The sequence below is a fragment of the Anomalospiza imberbis genome, chromosome 5 (genome assembly GCF_031753505.1).
Source record: "Anomalospiza imberbis isolate Cuckoo-Finch-1a 21T00152 chromosome 5, ASM3175350v1, whole genome shotgun sequence".
In the NCBI taxonomy this organism is placed as follows: Eukaryota; Metazoa; Chordata; class Aves; order Passeriformes; family Viduidae; genus Anomalospiza; species Anomalospiza imberbis.
The window spans coordinates 15,078,322-15,103,868 of record NC_089685.1 but is presented as its reverse complement, the minus strand read 5'-3'; the positions used below and the strand labels follow the sequence as shown (position 1 = coordinate 15,103,868).

Genomic DNA, 25,547 nt, shown 5'->3' with positions numbered 1-25,547 from the left:
AGCTGTGCTGATACTTGCTTGGAATAGGAGCAAACCCAAACTTGTTCGGTGGTGATGATGCTCAGTAGCAATGGCATTATATGGACTGTCTGGCATTCATTGCACATGCAGGATCATGTATGATTGTAGGTAGTACTTGGAACAGCAGATTTTACTGAACCCAGCAGTGAGTGGTGTTTTTAATTAAGTGCAAAGTTCAACCCACTCTCCCAAACTCCTGATAGAAACACAGTTTGGTTCAGCATTTAAGATACACCATCAAACTTATGTTAATGTTTTACCTGACTCATTACCTCAGGGTAGAATTCATCATTTGGCACAACATAAAAATATTTTGAGTATGGACATGTTCCTTTAATTATAGAGGGCATGTATGTGTATATTTGTATTTATATGCTCTGTATATTATGTGTAACTTATACATATATGACATCCAAGTTGCTTAAGCATGTTACTGTTCTGTAGGCAGAAGGTCCTTCTGCATCTCTTTAAGGCAGCACAGGATAATTGTACCTCAATGACAGAAAACTTGAGAAAAGCATACAGAAATAAGCTCTCAGTGAGTGCCTGATGTGCAGTGCAGTAATTCAGTGAGTGCCTGATGTGCAGTGCAGGATAGGATGAACAAAGCCCTGAATGACTCACTGGATGACTCACAACAACTTCTGTGTGCTGTTAGGCAGTGCCTGTGGTGGGATCCACTTCCACGGTCAGGAGGTGTAAAATGGTGGATGCCTAGGAGAGTGTCTCCACTGTACTGGTCTCTTGAGCCTACAATCTCCTAGGATGAGCTATTCAGGACAAATATTACTCTCTTTCCATAACTGGGAAGAAGTTTCTTCTCATATCTAAAAATCAATAGTAAGCTGCTGTTCTTTCTCTCCCTCCTTGAATGTCTTCGATTGAGATGTGCCATGGTTTTTGTTTCAGATGCTTGGCTATCTTGGGAATAGCCCACCCCTTCAGAGTGATTACAGTTAGTAGGGACCTGCTGATTCTCATCCCTGTGTGCTTCCCACCCAGCAGAACCCAGACCTGCACTTAGCCTGGAGACAACTGCCAGAGAAAACAGGCAAATTCTTCAGTTAGAGATAAACTTGAAAGAAGTTAGGGCTGTTTAGGGTTGATCTTTGGAGTGTTGTGAATTCAAAGAACAGGAGGTGCATTGCTCTCAATTAGATTCACATATGAATTCAAAACTTTCCTGCCTGTGGTAAGTGATGGTTTCTCTTGAGTTAACTGGCCTTCATCTGGGGCAAGTTGCAGCTTGAATATCACTGAAGACTGAGTTAATACTGTAGAGATTTAGCTCTCAGCCCACTCATGCACTAGAATTTGCCATTACCTTCCCATCTCATGGAGGTTTTATGCCTCATCCACTGGCCGAAAGTGCCAGAATACCCTGTGTTTCAGTGCCAAGTCCCGCACTGTATTTTATTTTCCATACCTGGCGTGGGTACAGCAGCTCTCCCCTTGTGCTTGCTCAGCAGGCGAGTGAGTGGGAGGGAAGGCAGCTCTGTCCCTCACCTGAGGGCTCCTTGGCCAAAGCTGATCCTGAAGGGTTATTTTATCACGCCACTACAGCTATGCTGTAGCACCACAGAGCTTATTTTTTGAAGTCTGCATCCACAAATCCTCCATACTATGGATCACTAGTAGTGCCCACAGAATGGCTGTTGATGCCAGGGGCAGCCTCTAGGCAAAACCCACCACCTCCATATCTGGGACACCTCAGTGAGCCCCATTTGTTCATGCCATCTGAGTGGTGGCTCTCCAGCACTGTTGGACAGAGCTTGTGTGCCTTTCTGTCATCCAGATGAAACTGTGGGCACCTGAGGGTCTTGAGGATGGTATGGATTTGGGACTGCTGCCAGCTCAGGGAGGCTTGGGATGAAGTTGTTCACAACAGAGAAACAGAGCCTATCTGCACTTGCTCAGGACTTATGATAAAGTGGAAGGAAGGGCAGGGTCATGGAGGAAAAGCCAGGAAGAAAAAAAGCAATTCCAGGCCAGGTCAGGGTTTCATATGATGCTATTCCTGCAGCCAGTCAGACAATATGGTCGTCAGAAAGAGGAATGTCATATAGAAGTTCTGTGAATATAGGTGTCCAAAGAGGTGTAAATTAAGAACATACCTGAAGATAATATCTGTCAATGCTCTTAATGTTAAAACAAGAAGCATCTGCTGGTCTGTTCTGAATTACTAACCATCACTCCATGTACAGTCTTCATCTCCATGTGCAATCTTTGTCATGCCCAAGTGTACTGGGTTTGGCTGGGGTAAAGTTAACTTTCTTCACTGTAGCTAATATGGGCTGTGTTTTGTATTTGTGCTGAAGGCAGTGTTGGTAATGCAGGGACATTTGAGTTGCTGCTAGGCAGGGCTTGCACAAAGTCAAGGACTTTTCTACTCCTCACACTGCCTCACCAGTGAGGAGGCTGGTGGTGCACAAGGAGCTGGGAGGGGACAGCCAGGACAGCTGACCAGAGGGGTAGCCCATGCCATATGATTGAAGGGAAGAAGAAAGAATGGTGATGACATTTGTCTTCCCAAGTCACTGTGTGACAGAGCCCTGCTTTCCTGAGGATGACTGAACACCTTCCTGCCATGGCAAGTGGTGAATGAATTCCTTGTTTTGCTTTGCATGTATGCACAGCCTTTGCTTTACTTATCCAACTGTCTTTATCTCAACCCACAAATTTTCTCACTTTTACCCTTCTGATTCTCTCACCCACCCTTTTGTGAGGAAAGAGATTGAGCAGCTATGTGGGGCTTAGCAGATAAAGTCTGTCTATAATTCCTCTATAAGGAGGAAAGACCTTGAGATAAAAATTACAATGTTTACCTGGCAAGCTTGGATATGTAAAGGGAAGGTTACTGGGTTTGGGGTTTGCTGAGTTTTTGCATTTCTGAGGAGCTAAGGATGCATCCCCCCATTTTATAAATGGGGGGGGGGGGAATCAACCAGTTGCAAAGTACAGTCCTGTACAACCTCTGTATTTCTTATACTTGTGCACACATTATGTCTGCCACTTGTTGCCAGAATTATCTTCAGGATTATCTTTACAGTAAACCTCTAACATTCATCACTGCCTTTGTTTTACTAGAGCCTCTCTTTTGATCCTGGGAGCTCGTCACAACTGCCTAACAGTGACCAGAGGCAGAGCACTGCTGAACAACTTAAGGATGTATATGCAAAACCTTTCATTTAAAAACTCAGGTCCACCTCTGTTCTCCCACCCACGAGCCAGCTGAGACCAGGTTTCATGCAGACACCTGTCACCAGGTGGGGGGTGATACAGTCATACCCCAAAAATCAAGATGTACAGGGCTGTGTGTTGTAGTCGTAGGCAACTGAAGCTTGGTGGCCCCTTGCAATCCCCTAGCATGGGCAGGCAGGAAGTGCATTTTAATCCAACAGCATAAACACAAGTGGCACGGGCAGTCTCAGGCAGTGGGAGTGGTGCAGGTCTCTGTTGGAGAGGTTAATGTAGCAATTTGTTTTGAATAGGGTGGGATGAGTGCAGCAACCTCTGACAGTCTGCTGCAAAGCACAGACCCTGCTGTCTCTGGCACATGTGCCCCTGCACGAGGTGCCTTTGGAGCTGACAGGTTATCTTGTTTCCTTCAGAAAACACAGACCTTCTCTGTTGATGGCAAATTTGCCTGTTATGGAAATAATATTCTGTTATAGGACTGACAATTGATTTTGCCACCTTACCTTGAAGAAAAAAAAGGCAGAGTGCCTTTCACTACAACATTGTAGTTGTACTCAGACTCAGACTGTGAAAATTGTGCCAAAAGACAAGGATGGCACTTGTTACTGCTTTCTTTCCTGTAAAGGGAACCAGTCCTTGTTAGATTGGGTTCTCAGCACTCTGTTGCCCCAGGACCAACAGGCAGCATCACGCAGGAGCTCAGCATAGGCTTCCCTGTGCCACCCCACTCCCTCCTCGTGTGAGCATTCCAGCACAAACACCTTGTTTGCTCAGCTCTTGGTTTCCCTGTTGAGCCTGCCAAGAAGGCTGCCAGCACTGTGGGTGATTTATGAGGCAGGCACATGCCTGCAGCTGAATAGGGATTGCCAGCTCCTTGGAGAAAAGCCACATAGCTGCCACCAGCTAGGCATAACTTTAGTCATTGGACCCTGGGTGAATGACACTGCCTTCACAGTATCCAAGACACCACCCAGTATCGTTTACTTCTGAATCTGAACGGTCAGGAAAAGTGGTTGGCAATTAAATTCTTAAAAAGGTTTTTGGTACTGCCCCTTGTGCTGGGGAGCACCTCTCGCACCAGAGCAGGATTGCGTAGCCGAGTGCTGAGTTTTGTAACTTGGCTGGAAAAGAGAGACCCCAACAGAAGTCAAATAACTGGAAAAACAGTTAGCAATAATGTTTGGGTATGACTTATGCAAATGTCTATCACTGGTGACATCGGAGCAGATTTAACTGTGATCTGAGGGAGAATTTTTGAAGTTAATCCTCTTGGTGGCTTCCAGACTAATTTGTTAAGGGATTGAGGGAGATTTTCTAAATAAACAATGCAGTTGTTGAAGATTATGGTAATGCCACTGTTGATCTGATGTGGCACTGCCAGAGTTTGGATTTTGCTGGCTCAGATTGATGTGCTGTGTTTACAGCATTTGTGATTGACACAGACCTCCTCCAGCATTGCTTGGCATTGTCTGATAAAGAAAAATGCAGAACAGTAATTGCCATGTCAAGCAAACCATGGAGGTAGAGAGGTACTGGAAATACTGAAAATGTTTTTCAATTAGGCAGCACCCTACTTCTCTGAGCACATTTTTCCAGACGGAAATAGAAATTTTGTGGCATTTCAAAAGCTAAATTCATAATATTTCTAAGAAATGCCAATATATCTTTAAAAGGCTCTCCTAAGTGTGCAAGGCAGAAAGCGCCTTACAGTGTAGTGCTTCCTCTTAAAAGAAACCACGTATTCTTGCTTTAGATTTAACCATATTTCTTCCAATTTTATAATTTCCTTATCACCTATCTCATTGTGAGTTTTTTTAATAGCAGAATGTAAGGCAGGGTCTAGAGGTCAGTGGTGTTAGAGCAAGGAGGAGGTGGTGGATGGTGCTAACTTCCAGCAGTGTGGATGGTACACCTCACCAGATCATCAATTTGTGCTGGATGGCTTTCCCTCTACGGTATTGTCATGGGATCAAAAGTTCTGCCATGGCTTATGCACAGGGAAACTTGCAGGATACCAAAACACAGGGAGCATAACCACAATCAATTCATTAGCTCAAGTTTTTGAGGACTTAGCTGTATTTACCCATGTAACTGGGGGTCCTGTTCTTCACAGAGAAAGGGTTTCTTCACAGGGTTTCTTCAGCTTTACAAGAAAAAAAGCATTTCAAGTGTAAAAGTCACTTTCTTTTCTAGCCACAACCAAAAGTTTTAAGCAGCATACTGAGAGACATTAATGTTTAATTTACTTCTCAGCTCAAGAGGGTAAGGAAATTTGACTGGAATACCAAGGTGGTTAGCTAGAAGCAGGTTATGACAGTTTTTTCACAACTTTCTTACAAGAACAAAAGTTGCTGTATCAGCAGATTATTGTCCTTTTTGATGGGTAGGCTTGTATACTGGTGAAAGATGTGGTAGGTAGTGCTGGAGGCTCATGTACAATATGAGAGTATAAGGAATTTGGAGCTATGCATTTGTATTACTTATCTGTACTATGTATTTTTGGTGCTATTGGCCATTAAAAAAAAAACCCTAGCAATTAAAATTGTGAGCAGCTAGAGGAAGGAAAGAAATTAGATTTTTCATTACTGAATGCATTCTGCATTTTGCATTTAAAGTTCAGAATGTTGTTCTAGTCAAACACATAAAATATATTCTTCATGTCTGAATGCAAAAGATGTCATTTCCCACATGCTCAGAACTCAGTTTTTAAAATGCCATGAAAAAAGGTAATCGCAGAAAAAATAGTTCCTTTTATGAGTCATTTCCTGGTTTTCTGGCTCATGATTCATACACTCACATCCTTGCTGAGGTCAAATTCATCCTCTTCCACCCAAATCCAGAGAATCATCAGTGAAAGTCCTCCTCTAGGTAAGACCACAGATTTGCTATATAGAAACTGAACCTTGACAGATTTTGATCAGCGTTAATATCCTGCCCACAGTTCTGATGTTCTTGCTGTCCCCTGAAATCTTTAAACCAAGTCAGTATTTCCCTTTCTAAAGGAACATTTTCACTTGGGTGCAAGTGATGTTATTGAGCAGGACTCATTGGGTTATGTTCTGTGGTTGTATAAAGCAAAAGACTGATTAGATGAGAACATGAGTCCCATAGATTCAAAAAATGTGCCAGAATCCTGTGAAAACCTGTCTTGAGTTCCAGCCTGCAGTATTGCAGGTGGAAAGCTTAGAGAGAACAGAATTGTTGCTGCACATTTGCCCTGTTCTTACACACTTCCACAGCATCTACCACTCCCTCCGTGGGACTTTGGCCTGGCCTATGGCAACCATTTACATTCCTAACATCTCCTGAAAAGCACTGGAGGGCTGCCTGGCTAATATTTACTTTTTCTTGCTCTGGCTGGTTGTGGAGCCCTTGCAGGTGTTAGTGGGTGTAAAGGGATGGGGGGTGGGTAGCTGATCTGCCCTTGTGGAACAAAGATATGTGAGCCTGGACTTTAAAAGTCCCTCCCTGCAATTCCACTGATTTTTATTCATGTGGGTTTCAATTAGTAATTGTTTTTGTTGGTGTTTTGTTTGCCTTTTTTTTTTTTCTGGTGGAGGGTAAGTGTGAAGTGATTGATATCTGGGAAAGGAAATCAGGATTTGGCTGTGGAGCGACATTCCATTGTCTTGACACAAAATAACAAATAACTCACCTCTAAATCTGCGTCTCGGGAAATTAAAGTGTAAAGCAGTGAAAGTCATGTGGAGGTCATTGAGATGTAAAGTGTGACCTGTTCCCCAGCACTGAGTAGCTCAGCTCTCAGTGACAGTTTTGAGAAATCTCTGCGACTGGGGAAGCGAGGGAAAGCGTGTACCCAGTGCCTGCCTTGTTCTCTCCCCCGCCTGCTTTTTGGAACTGTTGCTCTCACAGAGTTTGCAAACACCACCTGAAAAACACTGGTCATTGTGGTGGTGATTTTATATGCAAACACAAACAGTAACTTTTCAGAAAACACAGTAAGGGACGATATCTTGGCAAAACCAGCCTGAGTCCCTCCTCTTCTGGAAGCCTCATCTTTGGCAAGGCTGTTCAGTACTTACTCTTCTCACATCACCCAGGTTTAAAAGGCTTGTGTGCCCATCTAGGGTGCGCACCCCACATCTGAACTGGGTGTCAGCTGTGTGGCTTTTCCTCCTGGTCTGGGGCTCTCTGGTCATCCTGGGGAACCTGGCACCCCGTGGTGCTCTTGAGCCCAGTTTGCTCAAGCCATCTAGCACCTCTGCACTGCAAAAATCTGAAGACATTTAGTGGCACCTCCCAAAATGGTGATTTTCGGCTCCTCCTGAAGGCTAAGGAGATGTAAGGAACCTCCATGAGACCTGGCACAATCTGAATGGTCCTTGGCTCACCCTAAGGCCCTGAGACAGTGCTTGAAGGTTGTGCTCTGCAGCCCAGCCTGGCAAGGCCTCGCTCAAAGCCAGCAGAGTCATTGGAATGGCACCTCAGGAATTTGGTGCGAGTTCTTTGAAGTGCACTGTTATCGCAATTAAATCATGTAGTAAATTACAGTAACTCACTGATTTGCAGTAGCTTTTCAGGTATTTTGTATCTGTCTGTATAGTGAGAGGAAGAAGCACTTTGCAGTTACCTGGCCTTGCAGAAGTCTCTGTGTGCCAGGAGACCCTCACAAAGATCCAGCCATGGGGGCAGGAAGCAAGCCCATAGAAAACTCTGGGATTCATGGGTGTTATAGGCTGAAATGTGACTGCATTACCCACACTAAGCAGCAGTTTGCTTGGCAAGGTGTCACCAGGGATTTGTCCAGGAAGGGGTTAGTTGCTGTGCATAAGTGCCACAGGTATTTCTTGGACTCTGAGAGCAGCCACATTGACATCCTGGATGCAAAAATATGTCATAGAACTTACAAGATTTATATAAAGCCAAAAATACTTGAGAATGGTTCTTGGGCAGGTACACAGGGACAAATGGCAAAGGGGGAAGGATTTGATGAACTGGAAGAGGACAGGAGGGGAGGGAGAAAAAGGGGGCTTTTCTAGCATCAAAGGATGTGTTCTTCTTTCCCAGATCTCCAACGGTACTGGAGAACATCCTTGTTGGTGGAAAGCAAGTGAGACAGCAAAATAGGCAGAAAAAGGGTTCAGAGGGCAGGAAAGGTCAGGGAGAAGGGACATCACATCAGCCACAGGGGCAGATCAGCGTGAAGAAAGGGCTGCAGGGAAAGGACAAGGGTACCCACAGCAGCAGAGCACTCTGGTGAGTGCTGTCTCCCACCGAGAAAACTGAATGTTGTCTTGAGGAGTGAGAGAATGGTCTCTTGACAGCCAAAACAGGTCTGTCTTGCTGTGTCACTGATTCAGCATCAAAGAGCTGAGAAGCATCTGGTAATACACATTTGAGGATAAAATTTCCATTTGCAGACAGGGAAAACACATCTTCCCCTGCTGCTAGAGCAGCCCTTGCCAAAATTAGTCAAAACTAAGAATATACCCTTTGGATGATATTTGTGAAGATCCTGGTCATGCTGTAGAGTCAAGGAGTATATCTGGATGCCACGCCTGTGTCACCACGGCTTTTCACAGCCCTGCTGTGCCATTGCCACATATTGTGACAGGAGGGGCTGCTCCCCATCTCTGCCCCAGCACTGGAAGAGCAGCAGCAATTCGGGCAGTGCCATTCACCAGTGCCAGGTCTCATAGCTGTGCTGAAAGCCTCCTGCTTTGAATATCAAAGTTTAGCCTCTGGATACAGCCCTAAAGGAGATAACAAATCAGGCCAGTAAAACTGGCTTGACTTTGTGGGCCAGCCCAGATCCTGATGATGGGTGTTGAGGGGCGTTTCTCTAGGAAAAGAAACTGGTCTGATGGCTTTTTAGGATTTGCATTTTTTATTCACTGATGGGAAGCTCTTTGGTTTTCCTTTTCACTGTCACAGGCTCTCGTGTTTCTGTACAGACTTGAGCCAAATTTGTATAAAGAAATGCCATTAAAATATTCAGCGAATAAAGGGGATACACACATCAAAGGAGTAAGGGGGTTATGTGAAATGACTTGTCCTGCCTTTCCCTGGTGACTAATCAGGGTCTGTTCTTCACACCGCCTATCCTAAAGGTGCTTTGGAAATCTGTAAGGGGAAACTCTAGAAAACAAAGATTAACGTTAGTGGTTTCTGTAATCTGGCCTAATTTGGAGTTACCTGATTGATCAGAGTAGTCTGCAAGTCTATGCTAAGCTCCTCTGGCATTTTCTAGTCTCTCCCCGCAGGACCGTAAGCAGTGTGCTTTCCCTGTTTATTTTTTCCTGTTTATTTATTTATTTTCCTTGCGGGGGGGCTGGGCTCCGGCCGCTTGTCCGGGGAGACCGCCGCTGCCATGGGCCCTTAATGAGCTTTTTGAGCACTGAAGCAGCACAGCATCGCCTGGGAATGGCCGCGGTCCCTCCCTTCCCCACGTCCGAGCGCGGAGCAGAGGCCGGCGGGTTAACGAAGCAGCCGGGGCTGGCGGGCGGCCTAATGAGCGCCAGGGAGCCGGGCAGGGCACCCGGGCCCGGCAGCAGCCTCGGCAGCAGCCGGCGCCGCTTGCTCCATTTCCCCCCGTTATTACTGTAGCTGGAAGCGTTGAAAAGCCAAGAGCACCAAAAGGCGTAAGGCATTTTCCACCCAGCGCTTTTGGGGGTGGTGGGGTCTGAACCAGCACATTGACAATGAAGAGGAGAGTATTAAAAAATTAACTGAGAAGCAGATTATTTTGAACCTTTAACCACTCCAATTGGCCAATAAATCATTAGCTACTAATTAACAAAAACAGAAGGGTAACTTACTGTCTGGTAAGCAAACTCTTGGAATCACTGAAAGGCTGGCACTGACTTCAGGATGGCTTTTCTTCTTACACTTATTAAAAAGACAAACAAGCCAAGCTCTGAATATTAAGCTATGCCATGCAAAGCATTTTGCAAAAAGATTGCTGTCTAAAATAAATACATTTTTCATGTGTACAGTGAGCTGTGCAAATGCAGAATTTACAATATGCAACATCTGACCCCCAAGAAATTAGGTCTCCTCCTGGTGCCAAGTGTAACAAGGTAGGTTGTGTCTCACCTGCAAGCAGTACTGGTTTGCATTTTCTAAGTCTTGGCCATACTTACAGTCTGCTGCTGAATCATCTCCTCAGCTCCTTCAAAAGACTCAGTGGGGTGGCTGAAGCAGGGGAAGACCTCCTGGCCGAGGTGGCTGGAGAGCACAGCTTTCAGTCTCACCTCAGGGAATATCCCTTATGTTGGAGCACTCTCTGATGGCTAACCAAAACCACTCTCTCTCTTCCCATCTGTGAGAAAAGTCAAGTGGCAAGTTTTTATCTAGGAATGGAAGTTGGAAAAAAGTTTTCTGGTGGAGGAAATGTTTGTGAGACCTCTGGAACAGGCTATTATTATCTTGCAGATAAACTAATAAAAGGGTGAGATCCAGGAACCTGAGTGTCACCACTGCTGCTGATTGACTAAACAAACATTTGAACTTTGCAGTATAACTATTACATGTAGAGATACTATCTCGTCTGGTTTAATTTAAAATAAGTCTGCCAAGGATTGGACTACTTGCTTAAACCTCTCCAACAATTTTGCATCCTGACTTGGAAACAGTAGGACATATGATCTAAAATACAAGGGTTAAGTGTTTAGGACAAGGGCTCCCATTGTCCGTTGATCTGTATGTCTTTTCCATTCACTGTGCATCGTTACACCAGCTGTGTCTTTAATAAGTAACTGTGTGGGCTCTCGCAGTTTAAATATTTACTTAAACATAATAGAGAAGCCAAGCAAAACTGAGATACATGAGAATATCCACGTCTGATGTTCTAAGTGTAATCACAGTGGATTTGTGCAGGAGATTTGCAAACTATAAACAGATGTGTTTTGATGATTTTCTTTTCTCTGTCTGGTCTCCATTTATAAAACACAACTTCATAGATTAAGCTTCTCAGGGTTTTTCACCTGGGAGAAGCTACATGTCTTTCTTACTGTTGAATTAATGGGGAGAAGTCCAAACATTCTTTCGTAACTGAGTTTCACAAAAATCAGATTTGGCATCACTAGTAAAATACTCCACAGTGGTGTTTTCTCACTGCGACCTGAGAAAGTCATTACAGGGGGTCAAAGGGAGTTCCATACCCTGTTGCAGCTCAAGGTCACTCCTTCAGGTCACTGCTGAGGACAGTAGATGAGTCTCACTGTTACCTCTGCTACAGAGAAAGGGAGAAAGGGAGCTTTTGAGAAAGGGAGCTGCAATTTTCAAAAGACATCCTAGGAGGCTGTCATTCCTGTAGTCACATTTTGCCTGTGACTCTCTCTGGGCAAGGGTGAACATCATGGGTTAGACATGAGATGGGAGATTGTCACTTGTAGATCAGAACCACTGATTTTCATGAAAGCTCAGTGAGGCAAAGTTAAGTTTTATTACATTGTTTACAGTTTTAGGTACTAATTGCCATCATTTGAGGAACATAAATATGGTTAATCTTGGTTTACAGATGGAGAAAAATGCAGGGGACTTATGCTGCCACATATTGATTCTAAGAAGGGACTATTTCTTTTCTCCAAGTGACCCTATATATGACCGTAGCATAAAAACGTAAGAGTCAGTATAACAAACAAAATTAATTTCATTATGGGATGCACAGAATGTTTGAAGAATCATATGTGATGGTGATAAAACACTGCAACACTCAGGGCTGCTTTTTCTTCCTTTCTTTTGAGTCCCATAATAATGCACTTCTTTCATAGTTTGTTTAAGGGAGACCAGGTTTTCTCTCTGGCACTGTTTGGTACCTCTTCTTGCTACTCAGTGTTACAGCATGTGGTCTTTGAAATTTGAATCCCAACTTCTTTCTGGAGAAGCACTAACTGAAAAGGCAGCCTTTAGGGTTAGGCAGCAAAAGGTAAATTTTCAGCTCCATGAGCAGGAACTCAGTTACATGACTTGCATTACTATTAATGGGGGTCATGCTGGTAAATTCCTGTACACCACATTGCACATTTACTCATGAGTGCAGAATTGGCACAGCTAATGAAACTTGCCTTTCGGGTAGCATGTATTTCAGGAGATGGGTCTGACAGGCAGAAAGGACTGCTAAGTACCCAGATGAAAGTCTGGCTTTTAACTCCTTGAACATATTTCCAGAAAATAATAGTGTGAATTAATGCTGGTTAGTGTTAGCTGTTCCTACTGTTAGGGATCAGTCTTGCTCCAGTAGGATTTCATTGAGGCAAAGATCATGTCTGAAATGTGAATGTGTGTGCAGTCATTTAGTGTTGGCAATTCACTTTCTGGTGCATTTTCCAAGTACTACTCACTGTTACTTATTTTCTTTCAAACATAGGCCAGTCCTCGGCTAACAATGCTTCTATAATCATCAACAAATTAAGGGGTTTTTTATCATTTTCACCCCTGCTACTTTTCCAACAATGATCCCTCCTATGGCTGAGCATCCCCTGGTGATTACCAGCCTACATTACTCATGGGCATCTTTTACCCCTTTATTCTTGTACTGTGTCCACGTCAGTGATGGCATCTTATTTCCAAAACTCTTCTCTAGCCTTTACTTTGCTAGGCTAAACATGCCAAGTCCATTTTGCCTGTTTGATATGGTAAACTTGGCACTGCTCTGCCTTCTGTTCTGTGCACCTGCTGTAATTGGAAGGTATTTTTAGTAAATGAAAACAAAACTACCCAAACATTCCATCCTGTTCAGTGTTATGAAACTTTCCTCATATGCATCTGTGCAACAGCCCAGTGCTGTATTGCCTTTTTAACCTTTTAATCTCACCATGGTTCCTCATTGGTTTGTAGTTAAATAGTAGCGTTGTTTTATTATTTTTCATCATTTAGTGCTGAGAGTTTCAGAGTCTGCAATAGGAATTAGTAGGGTTGTTTTATTATTTTTCATCATTTAGTGCTGAGAGTTTCAGAGTCTGCAATAGGAATTATTGTCATCAGATCCCAAGTTTCATGTTGTGGGATTAATTCTCTTTCTTACATGCAATATTCAAAGTGATTTTCTTTTTTAATGCATGATACTCTAAATATCCATTGCATCACCAGTAATGTATAGTTAACAATAATCAAAGTATTTAATGAATAAAATCTGTTCCATGATTCATTGCTGAATGAGCTCCTAACTTGGGCTTTCTCTGATAAAATCTTTTATTTATTTCCCATTATTTCAATTATAAAGTATTCCCTATGTTAGCTGTTGAGAAGAAGAGTAGTGTGTATTACTTGCCACATATTTTGAGTTCTTGTCCTATTAACTCAGTCAGAAAATCTCTCTTTCCTTTCCCAGTAACATATTCTTGCATTTTGGGAAAAACCTTTCAAATTCTGTCAAATGAGCCTTTTAACATGGTCAGAAAATTACCTTGTGTTTGAACTAAGTATGGTTTGAACTGACAATAGATTTCTTTTCATTCAATGCAATATTCCCTTTCTTCATGGTTCTGTGTGGTCATCAGAGCCAAAGAGATGCCAGAGATCTGTACTGCAATGAACAGTCAACATCTAGAGAAACACTTTCCAGTTTCTATGTTAAATAAAAGTAGAAAAAAATCAATTTGCTACTGCAGCTCGTGACTGTGAAGGAGCAGCTGCAAAGTGCTGAGTCTCATCAGGTTGCAATCATGATTAACATTGGGCAGATCCCCCCTGCTGAGGGAATAAATACCCTGCCTTTGTCAAGGCTTCCATGTAAGAAACAATAGATTATTTCAGTGAAGCACAAGAACATAAATGTTAATCGAATCATTCCTCTGAATGAATAGAACTAGCACCCAGAATGTAAACATTTTAATTTTGGAAGGGAAGGTCTGCCTGTCAGTTGTTTAGTTTTCCATGTATTTTTTCATTTACTTTGAAAAGCTGCTCACTAACATTGCCATCATTGCATACAATAACATTTTCAGCACTTCAAATACGTATGTTTCCTGTCTTTCCAAGCTAGGCAGTGGCAAAGTCCAGGGAGTATCGGAAAAAATAAAATCTGCCTTAATATCACTAAAGAGAGGTCAAAACCTTATACTGAATAACTGCCAAACTATGTGATCACGTTGTTTCTTGGTAGAGGAAATGGAAAATACTTTCCAACTGGAACTGACACCAGGAAACAAGTTTTTAAAATGTTTTTTATGTGTTGGGATACTTACCCTTAAAAATAAATCTGTCTCTATACAGATCATGAAAGTTGCTGTATGTTAACAAATTTGTGTGTGTGCGAGTGAAACAGAAAGAATTCATTTATCCCCTTACTGCTTCCTTGTTTGCTGTACAAATAAGGAATTTCAGAATGCAGTCATGCAGTACATGTTTTAAAGCAAGCACACAGCAAGCTACAGATGCCCAGCCATGTTCATTTTCACATGGATACAGCTATTGTTGATTGACACAACCAGTAAATAAGTTTGGACTTTCAGTGCATCTGGTCAGATCCTGATGACTTCATTCCTGTGGGGTGTCCCTTTGCAAAGCCAGTAGATTTCAGCTCAGTGCTTCTCTTGTACCCATAATGTCCTCAGAGATCTTACACCTGTGGTAAATGAAGACTCCTCAGCTCTATGTGAACACTAAACATGGAAACAATTTTCCTACAGGATTTGCTAGTTCTTCACTGAGGCTGCTATGCTTCTGTTTGTACATGCCCCTTTTTAAACAGTCATAATGTACTTCTCCACTGGACAAATCTGTCTCTTGAATTTCTGCAAAGAAAACATCATCTCCTGTCAATCACTCTGGAATACATCTCATCAGTGACAAAATTAGTTAAGATGATGAAGGATCTGTTTGTGGTGGAAGCACAGAAGTTTGATGGCTTGTATTGAATTCCTGGTGGTCCCATAGGAAAGCCTGTCTGTTGGGATCACTGAATTTCCCCACTCAGAAAGTGCTGAAGTGGGGAGAACACCAACTGACAGCAGGTGATGGGCAGAGTGAGCCAGTAACAGTGGAGGTGTGAAGCTGAGTGTGATAATTCTAGCTTTGTGGCTCATGTTCACCAGGGAACCTTGTGATTGGGTGGGCAGGAGTTTCCTACTGCCTGGGAGAAGCAGAGGTAAGGAAAAGCCCGAGCTTTTACTGCTGCTGTAAAACACACTTTCTTTCCATCTTCCATGCTGCACCTGCAGTGTTAGTCTATGTGCCTGCACCAGAGCAAACGCATCCATTACATATGTCACCAGAGGACACAAGGAAAAACGACGCACCACAGCTTCGGTCACGATGAAGAGACTAATTTATTTATTCTGACTCCAATCATTTATAGTTCTCAAAAGGTGCCAGTGGATTGGAGGGTGAACGTGCCACCTCTCCAACCACACTGGACAAACTACCAGTCTATCAAATTTCTCCACCTCTATGAAAGAATGCAAAACAATAGGTTGTTTACAGAAAGTTGCATGAGAAAGTTCTCTACAAGAATGTAAACTCAGAAGGCTTTAGAAAAACCTAAGAAATCAGGGCGACATACATCCATCCATTATTTTTGGTTGTCCAGCTCCACAGGTCATCAACTCTACTCTCCTGTAACTAGAGCCTGGGGGCTTCTCAGCTGACCCAGCAATGGGCAGTGACTTTTCCTGCACTCCATCTTGAAGCTGGAACAAGCAGGTTTCATCCAAGTTCCCTCCCTCTCATCAGACAGCCCCTCGCTACAGCTTCTATAGAGGCCTGAACTCAGTTTCTGGTAGCCTTGACAGAGTGCGCCCATCAGAGAAAATGCAATTTAAGCCTTTAATTTAAGCTTCAGTTGTAATAATACATCATTTTATGGTTTTCATTCCCTTGAGGTGAAGAAGTGCAAAATGAGCATAATTTATTAGAATTTATTGTGCAGAGATGAGAAAACACCTGTTTGCTGTGATTTGGGCCAAAGTGGTTCAGCTGTGGAAATGACCAAAGCCACTTCTGACCACCCTGTGTGTCATAGTGGGCATGTGTGGACTCCAACGGAAGTCATCCATCAGGGTTTTTCCTTGCCTAAATGTCGTGGGACAACCTAACTTCTGCTGTTTCATTTACATCTTCTATTTTTGTCCTCTTTGGGGGGTAGTGAGAAGTACGTTGTTGAGCTGACTGAACCAGCATTTAAATCCCACGTGTGTGTAGCACTGTATGACATGTGCTGTTTACTTTTTTGAAGCCAAACATTGGCCGATTAGGAATTCCCCATGGGCCCTCTGGAGAGAAGGTGGCTGTGGTGACTGTGGACGACTGTGACACGGCAGTGGCCGTGCGCTTCGGGAGCCTTATTGGAAACTACACCTGTGCTGCCCAGGGGACTCAGACTGGCTCAAAAAAGTAAGGCTTTGTGTTTTCCACTCATTCTCTTTTTCCAGTGGAGAGTCAACAGCTTGCAATTAACCACTGAGCACTAAGTGGTTAACCATAAGTTGGAAAAACAGATATGGTGTAACAAGAAAAAGTAACAAAGTTTAGTTTGGGACATGGAGTTACTTCCACCATTTAAGTTGAGTCCTGTCTTAAAATGAGGTAGAAAAGGATGTAAACAAACAACCATTAAAAATCACTGGGTGTGAGAAAAGGTTTCCTGTGGAGAAAAAAAAATAGTACTTTTGAGTTTTAAGAAGAGGTGAACAGCAAGCAACATAGGGGGATATAAAGTAATGACTGATAGCAGAGAGACCACTGAGAGACACATGGTGCTCTAATATCCCAAGAGAGGGATATATAAGAACTGCGGCTAATCCAAATGACCAGATGATAACACTTCTCACACAGTGTGGAGTCATTTAGAAGAACCTGCATCCACTAAATGTCATTAAGACTAAGATCTTCAGAGGATTTTAAAAGGGTTGACACTATATAATAATTAAGTCATTATATAAAAATGTATTGCTTCTCAACCTTGTGCCGAACGTCATCAGCCAGTCCCTGCATGACTGGGGTCAGAAAGAAGTGTCCTGTGGCCAGGACACTTCTTTTTTTCAGTTTTTTTCTAATTTTTATTTTCTTCTGCATACTAGCAAATGTTAGGGACTCATCACTGGATTGTATATGGACATGGCAGCTCCTAAGTTAAAAGTTAGTGTTACTGGACAGTCCTTTGATTACAAGCTCTGGAAGAGCTCATGTAGCAGAGGGAAGTGCACCTTAAATGTGCTTATGGAAGCAGTAAGATAAAGAACAAAATGAAACAAACTCTTTGCAAGAAATTACAAGCATTTCTTTGTTTCTTCAGATCTTTGGACTTAACTGGCCCTCTCCTCCTTGGTGGTGTCCCAAACTTGCCTGAGGATTTCCCAGTGCACAACAGGCAGTTCATCGGCTGCATGAGGAACCTCTCCATTGACAGCAAGCCCATCGACATGGCTGGTTTCATTGCCAATAATGGCACTCTGCCAGGTATGGGCAACTAGTGCTCCAGAGGTCCACAACAGAAAGGTCTGTCTGTGAGGCACAGCTTAGGGTGTCAAGGTGGCTGGCACTGTGAGGAACCCCCAGAAGGGGAAGGAGACACAGGGTTCTGGAATGACCCTGTTCCCCTGTTAGCACTGTTGAGAGCAAAGCAGCTATGGGGCAGGGACTTAAGGTGGCGTATGGCATTGTGCTGCCGCTGTGTCTCTGGCCAGACCTCATTTGTTTGAGTAATGTGCAGTCCACACCTGTGCCAGGGAGGCATACAATAGCCCGTGGCACAGGGCACACTTCCAGGATTCAGCAGCACATTGGAAAGAACTGGGCTTGTTTAGCCTTCCTGCATCGCTGGGAGTTTCAGCCAGGAATTTACTCCTAAATTAACTTCTCCTCCTCTATTTTTAAACTACCTATTAAATGTCATTTTGCTCTGAAAGCCAGTGGGATTAGTTCACAAAAAAGACAGCACTTATAATGACTTTTTAATAAATTGTGTTTGTTCTGTAAATAAAATTCTGCAATCCCCCCAAATGTGAAACCTGCTTCATGGAGCAGCCTGTTGGAAGTTCTGATTGGATTTCCAGTCCTTGGATCCCTGATCAGGATTAGTTCCGGTGATTAAGCATACAGAATGTTCTCATCATCCTAAAACTGGCTCTTACACACAAAAATGGAAAGTCCCTTCTGTCCATGCTGCTGAAGGTCTGTGTAAGAGCTAAACTGCAGTTCTAAAGTATGTTTCATTGATTGTGGATTAAGGATGGAGTCATAGCATATGCCTTTGATAGACAGACTTGTCTTTATGCAATTAACACATGATCAGCTTACATAAACTTTTGCCATCCACATTTGCTTCACTGACTTCAAAAACATTAAAAAAGAAACCCAAACCTATAATAGTCATGTCTTCTTTTTACATAAAAACTGAAATACAGTCATTCAGAGCCTTTTTCTTATTGAAACCATTCAAAGTAATGGTTTTCCTGAATTGCAGGCTGTTCAGCGCAGAGGAACTATTGTGAAACCAACTGGTGCCAGAATGGAGGCACGTGCATCAACAAGTGGAGCACGTACATCTGCGAGTGCCCTGTGCGCTACGGAGGCAAGAACTGTGAGCAAGGTGGGCTGCACAGAGCTCTCTGTGCTTGTCATGTGTGCACATTTCATCGCCTGTCACTGCCATCTCATAGCACCTATGTCCAGCTGTGATGGCTGAGGGTAACAGAAGATTGCAGTTGAGACCGTCACTCATTATCTATTTGAAATAATTTTAGAGATCCCCTATATAGTAGATGACATACTGTCATGAATAAGAGCAGCTTTCATTGATTTACTTACATAAGCAAAGCAGTTCCAAAGAACTTGGCTGTATTTAGTAATTTGTTTATAGCGAAAATGCCTGATCCTAAGCCCCTTTAAATCAGTGGAAGGAATCCTCCTGACTTTACTGGGCTTTGACTCAAACTGGGGACGAATGTGCTGTTTTAATCACTGCTTTTTTGGCAAGAAGGCATTCTGTGCTAAGAGCACTTTCAGTTTTACTGGATTTCTCTTTGATTGAACACAATATGCATATATGTGTAAAACCTCATTACTAAAGGATAAGGAAGGAGCAGCAGGTGAGTTTTATAGGGTGTGAAGAACATGCAATCAGTTTTTTCCCCTAGAAGTGAGGAGTTGCCTGTGGGAGGAGTCCCATAGGGGTTGGTGCTGTAAGGCGGCTGCTCCTTTGGAGTTTTCTTGGATGCTTCCAGCAAACAAAACGTGCTTCTACTGGCCTGATCTAGGTAGTGGCAATTCCTCTTCCCTTTCCTGAGAAGCAGCAATATTAGCTTAAGAGGAGAGGACATACGGTTAAGTTTCTGTCTTGGAGATAAAGTTTTGCAGAGTGAAGAACAGGGAAAAGGAATTATGGAGACCTCTTCCTATGCTCCACCTCACACAGAGCCCAGAGCTGTTATTATTGCCCCTGATTTCTGTAGCAGCTCCTCAAATATTTTGAGCTTCCCAGGTTTGTATGAAGATCTGATTTTTCCATGTGTCTCATGTCAGCTATGTTTGTTGGGGAAGTTGTTGTGTTTTATTCATGATTGGCTGTTCTCTGTGCTACAAACCGGCTCTGATGTATCCTGAGGAGAGTGCCAGGGCCCAGCTACGGTGTATCCTGTACTGGTGTAAATGGGAGTACTACTATCACATGCAAAGACTCTCCTTCCCTCTGTTTTTCAAATGGAAATTCAAAATTTGGTCAAGTGTTTGTTTTATTTACTATTTTCTTATCCCAAACTCAAGACCAATCCACAAAGTTTGGGATTTAGATTATCATCTAGGAGCTGCCCTGTAGCCATCCCTGGAAAATCATTTTAAATTCAGGTAATAGAGATGATGGCAGTCACAGTAGGCCTTGCTGTGCAACCCCCAGTGCCTGCATCTACCTCCAGCACTCTGCATTCCTGCATGTCCCCTTTGTCACTGAAAAACCCCATGTTCTTGCTGATGCCTCAATTTGTGTTTGTTTTTTTTTTTTTTTTAATAGTTTGAAGGCAGCAGGCTGCTTGGTTGAATGATGATATTTGTGGGCCAGTGTCCCTGTGGAAAGATTGCAAGCCAAGAAAGAAATAGAATGTGACCAAAGATTTCAGGAGCCCAAAGTTAAAGTCAGGAGGAATCACAGATATGCTATACTCCTGACTTTCTAATTTCTTATTTAAATGCTCAGCTATGATCCTAAGAGCATTAGCTAGCAGCTATTTTTAAAAAAGTATCAGAGAGAATATTTGCAATTTTGAGTGGGAGTGCTGCATTTCTTCAATGCCTTTGGGAGTGCTGGTTCTGCTTCAGACTAACAGAGGACAAAGACTTTGTCAAGTTACCAATTAACCTTTTTTCATTTCCTGTTCTTCAAAAACTCTGGGATCTAGTTTACACTAGTGAGGATGGGGTGTTTTACCTTCACCACCCTCCTAGAATCTGTTAATTCACCTTCTGGCAGCTTCCCTCTCCCTCTGCTGATACATAGAAGGGAGATAAAATTAAGGAAAAATTAGTTTCACCTTTACTGTAATTTAATTCTTTTAAATTATGAGGTATTGCAATTCTGTGAAGAAGATCTAGCAGCTGTGTCTTACTCACTCTTGGATGGCCAGTGTCATTGCACTAGCCTTGGGCTGGACCTAAACATAAGCTTCCACATGTTTAGCACTCGTATTGCAGGTGACATCCAGTGGGATGTTGGCAGCATGTTTCCCCAGGCCCTCTGTCTCCACAGGGAATAGCCCTTACGTGTTTCTGCAGACCTGTTGAGTGCAGGACTTTCTTTAGAGTGAGCAGAGATACACAAGCAGTGCTTCAAGTGACAAACTCTGAGCACAGGATCAGTTTGCATCACTGCACCGCCGATGGCAGCGGGGTGCTGGGAAGCACGTGGGCCTCTGTGGTGACTGGGGAGGTCAGGTCCCATCTGAGGACAGTAGAGGAGGCCAGCCTCTCCATGGATTCTCCTGGTCCCAGGCATGAGGAAGAGCTGGGGGAAAGAGGCAGGTCAGAGGGGGTTGACAAACGGGGATTTCTATTTAACTAGCAGGGGAAGGTGCACCCTGGCCCCAGGGAAGGGAGGGAAGCTGGGACAAGGTGTGGGAAGGGAATGGTATTTGCAAGTACAGAAAGTCACCACCAGTGAGAAAAGAAAGAAGGTGGCTAATTGCCATGACAGTCCAGTTCTCCCAGGAGCAAAGGCGAAATGCTTGCAAACAGCATTCCCATCCTTCAGCAGGTGGGAAGCACGCAAGTTTGCATCCTGCCTCTGCACTCCAGAGGCAGATGGGCTCAAAAATCTCAGCAGCAGCCCAGAAAACCAGCAGCAAAGCTGGAAGTTGAGGTTATTGTGAAGGTCAGCAGTGTAGAGGAAGACGAAGGCTGACTTTTGCACAGGTGGAGCAAGAGAAAATAATCCTGCTCAACACTGATGTCCTGGTTACTTTTACATTGATGTGGTGCAGTGTGGGCTGATGAACTGTGCCCTGGCCCAGACAGCCAGAACTCAAGCACTGCATTCAACTTTTAAGCAACCTGCGGACATCTGTATCTGGTGACAATCTTTTTTAAAGTTGCCATCTGGCTTTCAAGAGCAGGCTATGCTGCAGTTGTTCCACTCTATGCCCTCTCTGGCATTTGTGGTATGACTGCAAAGGTGAGATCACAGGCTGGAGCAGGAGGGAGAAGGGCTGCCCCTTGGGACTGCCTGCCCTTAGCCTGATGTGGGGTGGTTGGGTAATCACATCTTAAGGAAGGGCAAGTCAAGTACCACCTCTGGCTTGACTAGTGGTAGCCCAGTAGCCCCTGACTTTTTGTTTCTCACAAGTAGGGAGCTAAAGGGCTTGCACTTTATTCCAACTCCTGCACTCCACTCCTCACCCCAGCCTTTCCCTTTATAGACACCAGCAAGGCAGACATATGAGAATTTGGGGTTTGGCTTTATTCCTCAAAAAAATGCAACTTCACGTCAACTTTACTCCATTTTCTGCTATGGTGTCATCCCTCAACCTTTTCTGAGGACTTATCATTTCATAGTAATACATATGCATTTGTATACACATGATCTATCCTACTACAAAAAAATCCACAAAGTGTCAGCAGATATGGTAGTGTGGAGCAGAAGGGGAAAGGCTGCTAAGACCTGTCATTTCACTGACCATCATGATGAAATAAAAGGCTGGGTGCTAATCTGTGGTGGTTGTACCAAGTCTCTAAGGCCTGCTTCCACTGGCAAAAAGCTGCCATGAATTTCACCAACATGCCCACGAGCAAGGATGTCAGGCAGGGACTGACTGTAGATCCCCTACAAGGTTCCACACGTGGTGGAGGTGTCATATGAGGTGTTGCAAATAGCACTTAATGGCTTAATTTTTGCTTCTAATCAGGGGGATTAACTAATCCATGGGACTGCACCTCTTGTTACCCAGGGTAACAACTTTAAAAGTCCAAGGGGATTGGTATTCCTCTATTTTCAATCAGCAAAGTGCTTTCTATTGAAAGCTGTCATTGATGTCACCCTGTAGGAGCTGTGCTTTGCAAGGTTAGAGAGGGGGGCAATTTTGCAGCTGTCACCTCAGGATATTTAAGGCAGCTGATTTAGGCAATTCCACACAAACTTTCTCCCTGTGAAAAGGCTATGTAACTGGAACAGCTGAATAATCCAGCCCTGGAGTATTCACAATTAATGCACATTTCCTGTTGCCTCCCAGCCTTTTCCTGTGTTTAATCTTTTAATTAGAAGTAGGTAATCAGGGTTATGTTGAAAACATCTGCAGCAAGTGTTGCCCTCATACTTCCTGCTCTGTCCACCCACTCACCAGCAGAACTATATCAGCAGAGATCCTGAGCTTACCTTTCTAGGAACAGCTCTCATGTGGGTAATGCCATAGCAGTGTGGAGGTGCTGCTTTTGAGTACAGGCACCAAGACAAGATGCCTACCCACAAACAGGGTAGGTTGTGAATTTGCAATATTATCAACTGTTTCACAGTAACTCCCCTAGAGCAGCTCTTCATCCGTGGTAGATTGAATATAGCTCAGTGGCAGGGGGACTAGCTCCCTTGTGTCATCACTGTGACATAGCATCATTTTTCCTGTTAACATTTGTCCTGAAGGGTAAAAACTGTTTCTCCTCTGTGTTCTGATTCACAGCAATGCCTTCTCCTCAGCGTTTCACTGGTGAGAGCATTATCATTTGGAGTGACCTTGACATTACCATCTCTGTGCCGTGGTACATTGGGCTGATGTTCAGAACCCGGAAAGTCAATGGCATGTTAATGCAAGCCAATGCTGGGGCTGCATCCAAGATCAACATTCAGGTAAAGCGTAGCTGCCTTTGGTTAGGAAAGAATGAATACTCCCCCAGCAGTGGATATGGCCAGATGAACTACACAGCTTCATCCACCTAACTAAATCCATGTCAATAAAAACATACCATTAATTTAGCCTTTTACAGCAATCAAAAGTGAATGATCAAAAATATCACTATAAAAATCATATTAATTTAAGATTGCTTTTCTAGTCAGAGGTAGAAGCGGGCATTCATATAGATGTAAAAAATGGGTCTATTGCTTTGGAGGTCCTTTTGCCCAGAAGGGAAGTTGGAGTCTGAATGTCAAAAGTTACACAAGGAGTTCTTGCAAGCATTCCCAGCTTTACTCTTTGGGCTTTTTTTCCTTTTTGGTTTCCCTAGGAAATATTACCTTGCCCTCCACCTCCTTCTGCATCAGGTACAAATATGTAGCAAAAAAAGACATGTTTTTGGTTTTTTTTCCCAACAGATACTGAACAACTACGTGCAGTTTGAAGTGTACAGTGGCCTGAGCCTGGTTGCTAGTTTGAAGATGGGCCAGTCAAGGGTCAGTGATGGGGAATGGCATCATTTATTAATAGAGCTGAAGAGTGCAAAAGATGGTAAAGATCTCAAGTACCTTGCTGTCATGTCCTTGGACTATGGGATGTACCAGGTAAGGCATCATCATGATTTTGTCACTGAGCACTGCACAAATGCTTTTAGGAGAAACTAGGATAAAGGACTATGGACAAGTACTTATGCTGTGAGACATGTTCTGCAGTGATTTATGCCTAATCAATGATATTAATTTATTAAGCTTTATGATAAGATATCTTACAAAGCAGTCTGTAAAAAGACACATTGCAATGTCTGGCTCCTCACTGCTTTGGTATTTTTTATGTAATTCACTGTCAGCTACTGCTTGAGTCCATCACTGCAGAAAGCAGGCTGTCTGTGTCACAGAGGAGGATAGTGCTTCTTACCAGCTGTCCTTTTCCTCACAGAGCACTGTGCAGATTGGAAATCAACTACCCGGACTGAAAATGAAAAGCATCATTGTGGGAGGTGTCTCTGGAGACCAAGTCTCTGTTCAGCAGGGATTTTATGGATGTATGCAGGTATGAAATTAAAAGTGTAGCAATAAATTTTGAACTCGTGAGAAAATGCCCAGGTGAAAATGTGGGAGGTTTCTTTTTTATCCACCTTCAAACATTTCTGTTTCCTCCATAAAAATTATCTAAGAATCAAAATATTGAAGTCTACCCACTTTGCCAGGTACAAATCTGATCATGTAAGGGAAAAACATTTGAAAAAAAAATCTGGGTTTGGTTCATCAGGTGACTTCTTTAAAATGTAGCCTCATTGACTGATGAAAATAATGAAACACATAATACTGTACTCTGAAAGGAAAGTCTAATTTTAAAATAATTGTCTTTTGTCACCAGGGAGTAAGAATGGGAGAGACATCTACAAACATAGCAACACTCAACATGAAACAGGCTATCAAAATCAACGTAAGGGAGGGCTGTGAAGTGGATAACCCTTGTGATTCCAACCCATGTCCCCAGCACAGCTACTGCAGTGACGACTGGGACAGCTACTCCTGTGTCTGTGACCCAGGTAACGTGCTGACCACTCATATAGGAGCTGGATCACATCTTCATGAGCTCATCAGAAGCAGCGCAGCAGCAGCAGCATGCTGGCAATGTGTTCCACTTCTGATTCTTCCTCTACCAATCAGCATTACCCTTCTCACTCTCACTGTAGCACCCTGGAAGCTGCAGTCCTGGGTTAAGAATCCAGGCAATGTATCCACCAAATGGAAAGGCAGTCTCTGGTCCAAAGACTCCTGTGCCCCTCCCCTTTTCTTTTAATTTTTTTTTCTTTCTCAGCATTTTCTGCTGTTGAATTTCAGTCTATCACTCTTCATCCTAGTCAAGATACTTTGAATGTTTTCTCTGTTTTGGAGCATGTAGCCAGCGCATGCTGTCAGCAACCAGCACAGTCACCTCCTATACATGCAGCAAGAGAGTACAAAACTATTTGTAGCACATGCCCCAAGTATAAAACTGGGAACCAAAGGCACAAGGGTGCCTCAAGCATGGTAACAGACTGTCAAAAAGAATGCC

At 43.4% G+C, this 25,547-nt stretch overlaps 1 protein-coding gene across 5 annotated transcripts in view; it reads left to right on the top strand.

The window, feature by feature from the left end:
* CELSR1 (cadherin EGF LAG seven-pass G-type receptor 1) overlaps nucleotides 1-25,547 on the top strand; it is a 165,774-nt gene that overhangs the window by 101,392 nt on the left and 38,835 nt on the right. For all 5 annotated transcript variants that reach the window (XM_068189747.1, XM_068189743.1, XM_068189745.1 and 2 more), the window contains exons 6-12: nucleotides 16,358-16,515; nucleotides 17,417-17,580; nucleotides 18,587-18,712; nucleotides 23,277-23,443; nucleotides 23,906-24,091; nucleotides 24,423-24,536; nucleotides 24,864-25,038. In XM_068189747.1, coding sequence (XP_068045848.1) covers nucleotides 16,358-16,515; nucleotides 17,417-17,580; nucleotides 18,587-18,712; nucleotides 23,277-23,443; nucleotides 23,906-24,091; nucleotides 24,423-24,536; nucleotides 24,864-25,038 — 1,090 coding nt within the window. The remainder of the gene's footprint in view (nucleotides 1-16,357; nucleotides 16,516-17,416; nucleotides 17,581-18,586; nucleotides 18,713-23,276; nucleotides 23,444-23,905; nucleotides 24,092-24,422; nucleotides 24,537-24,863; nucleotides 25,039-25,547) is intronic.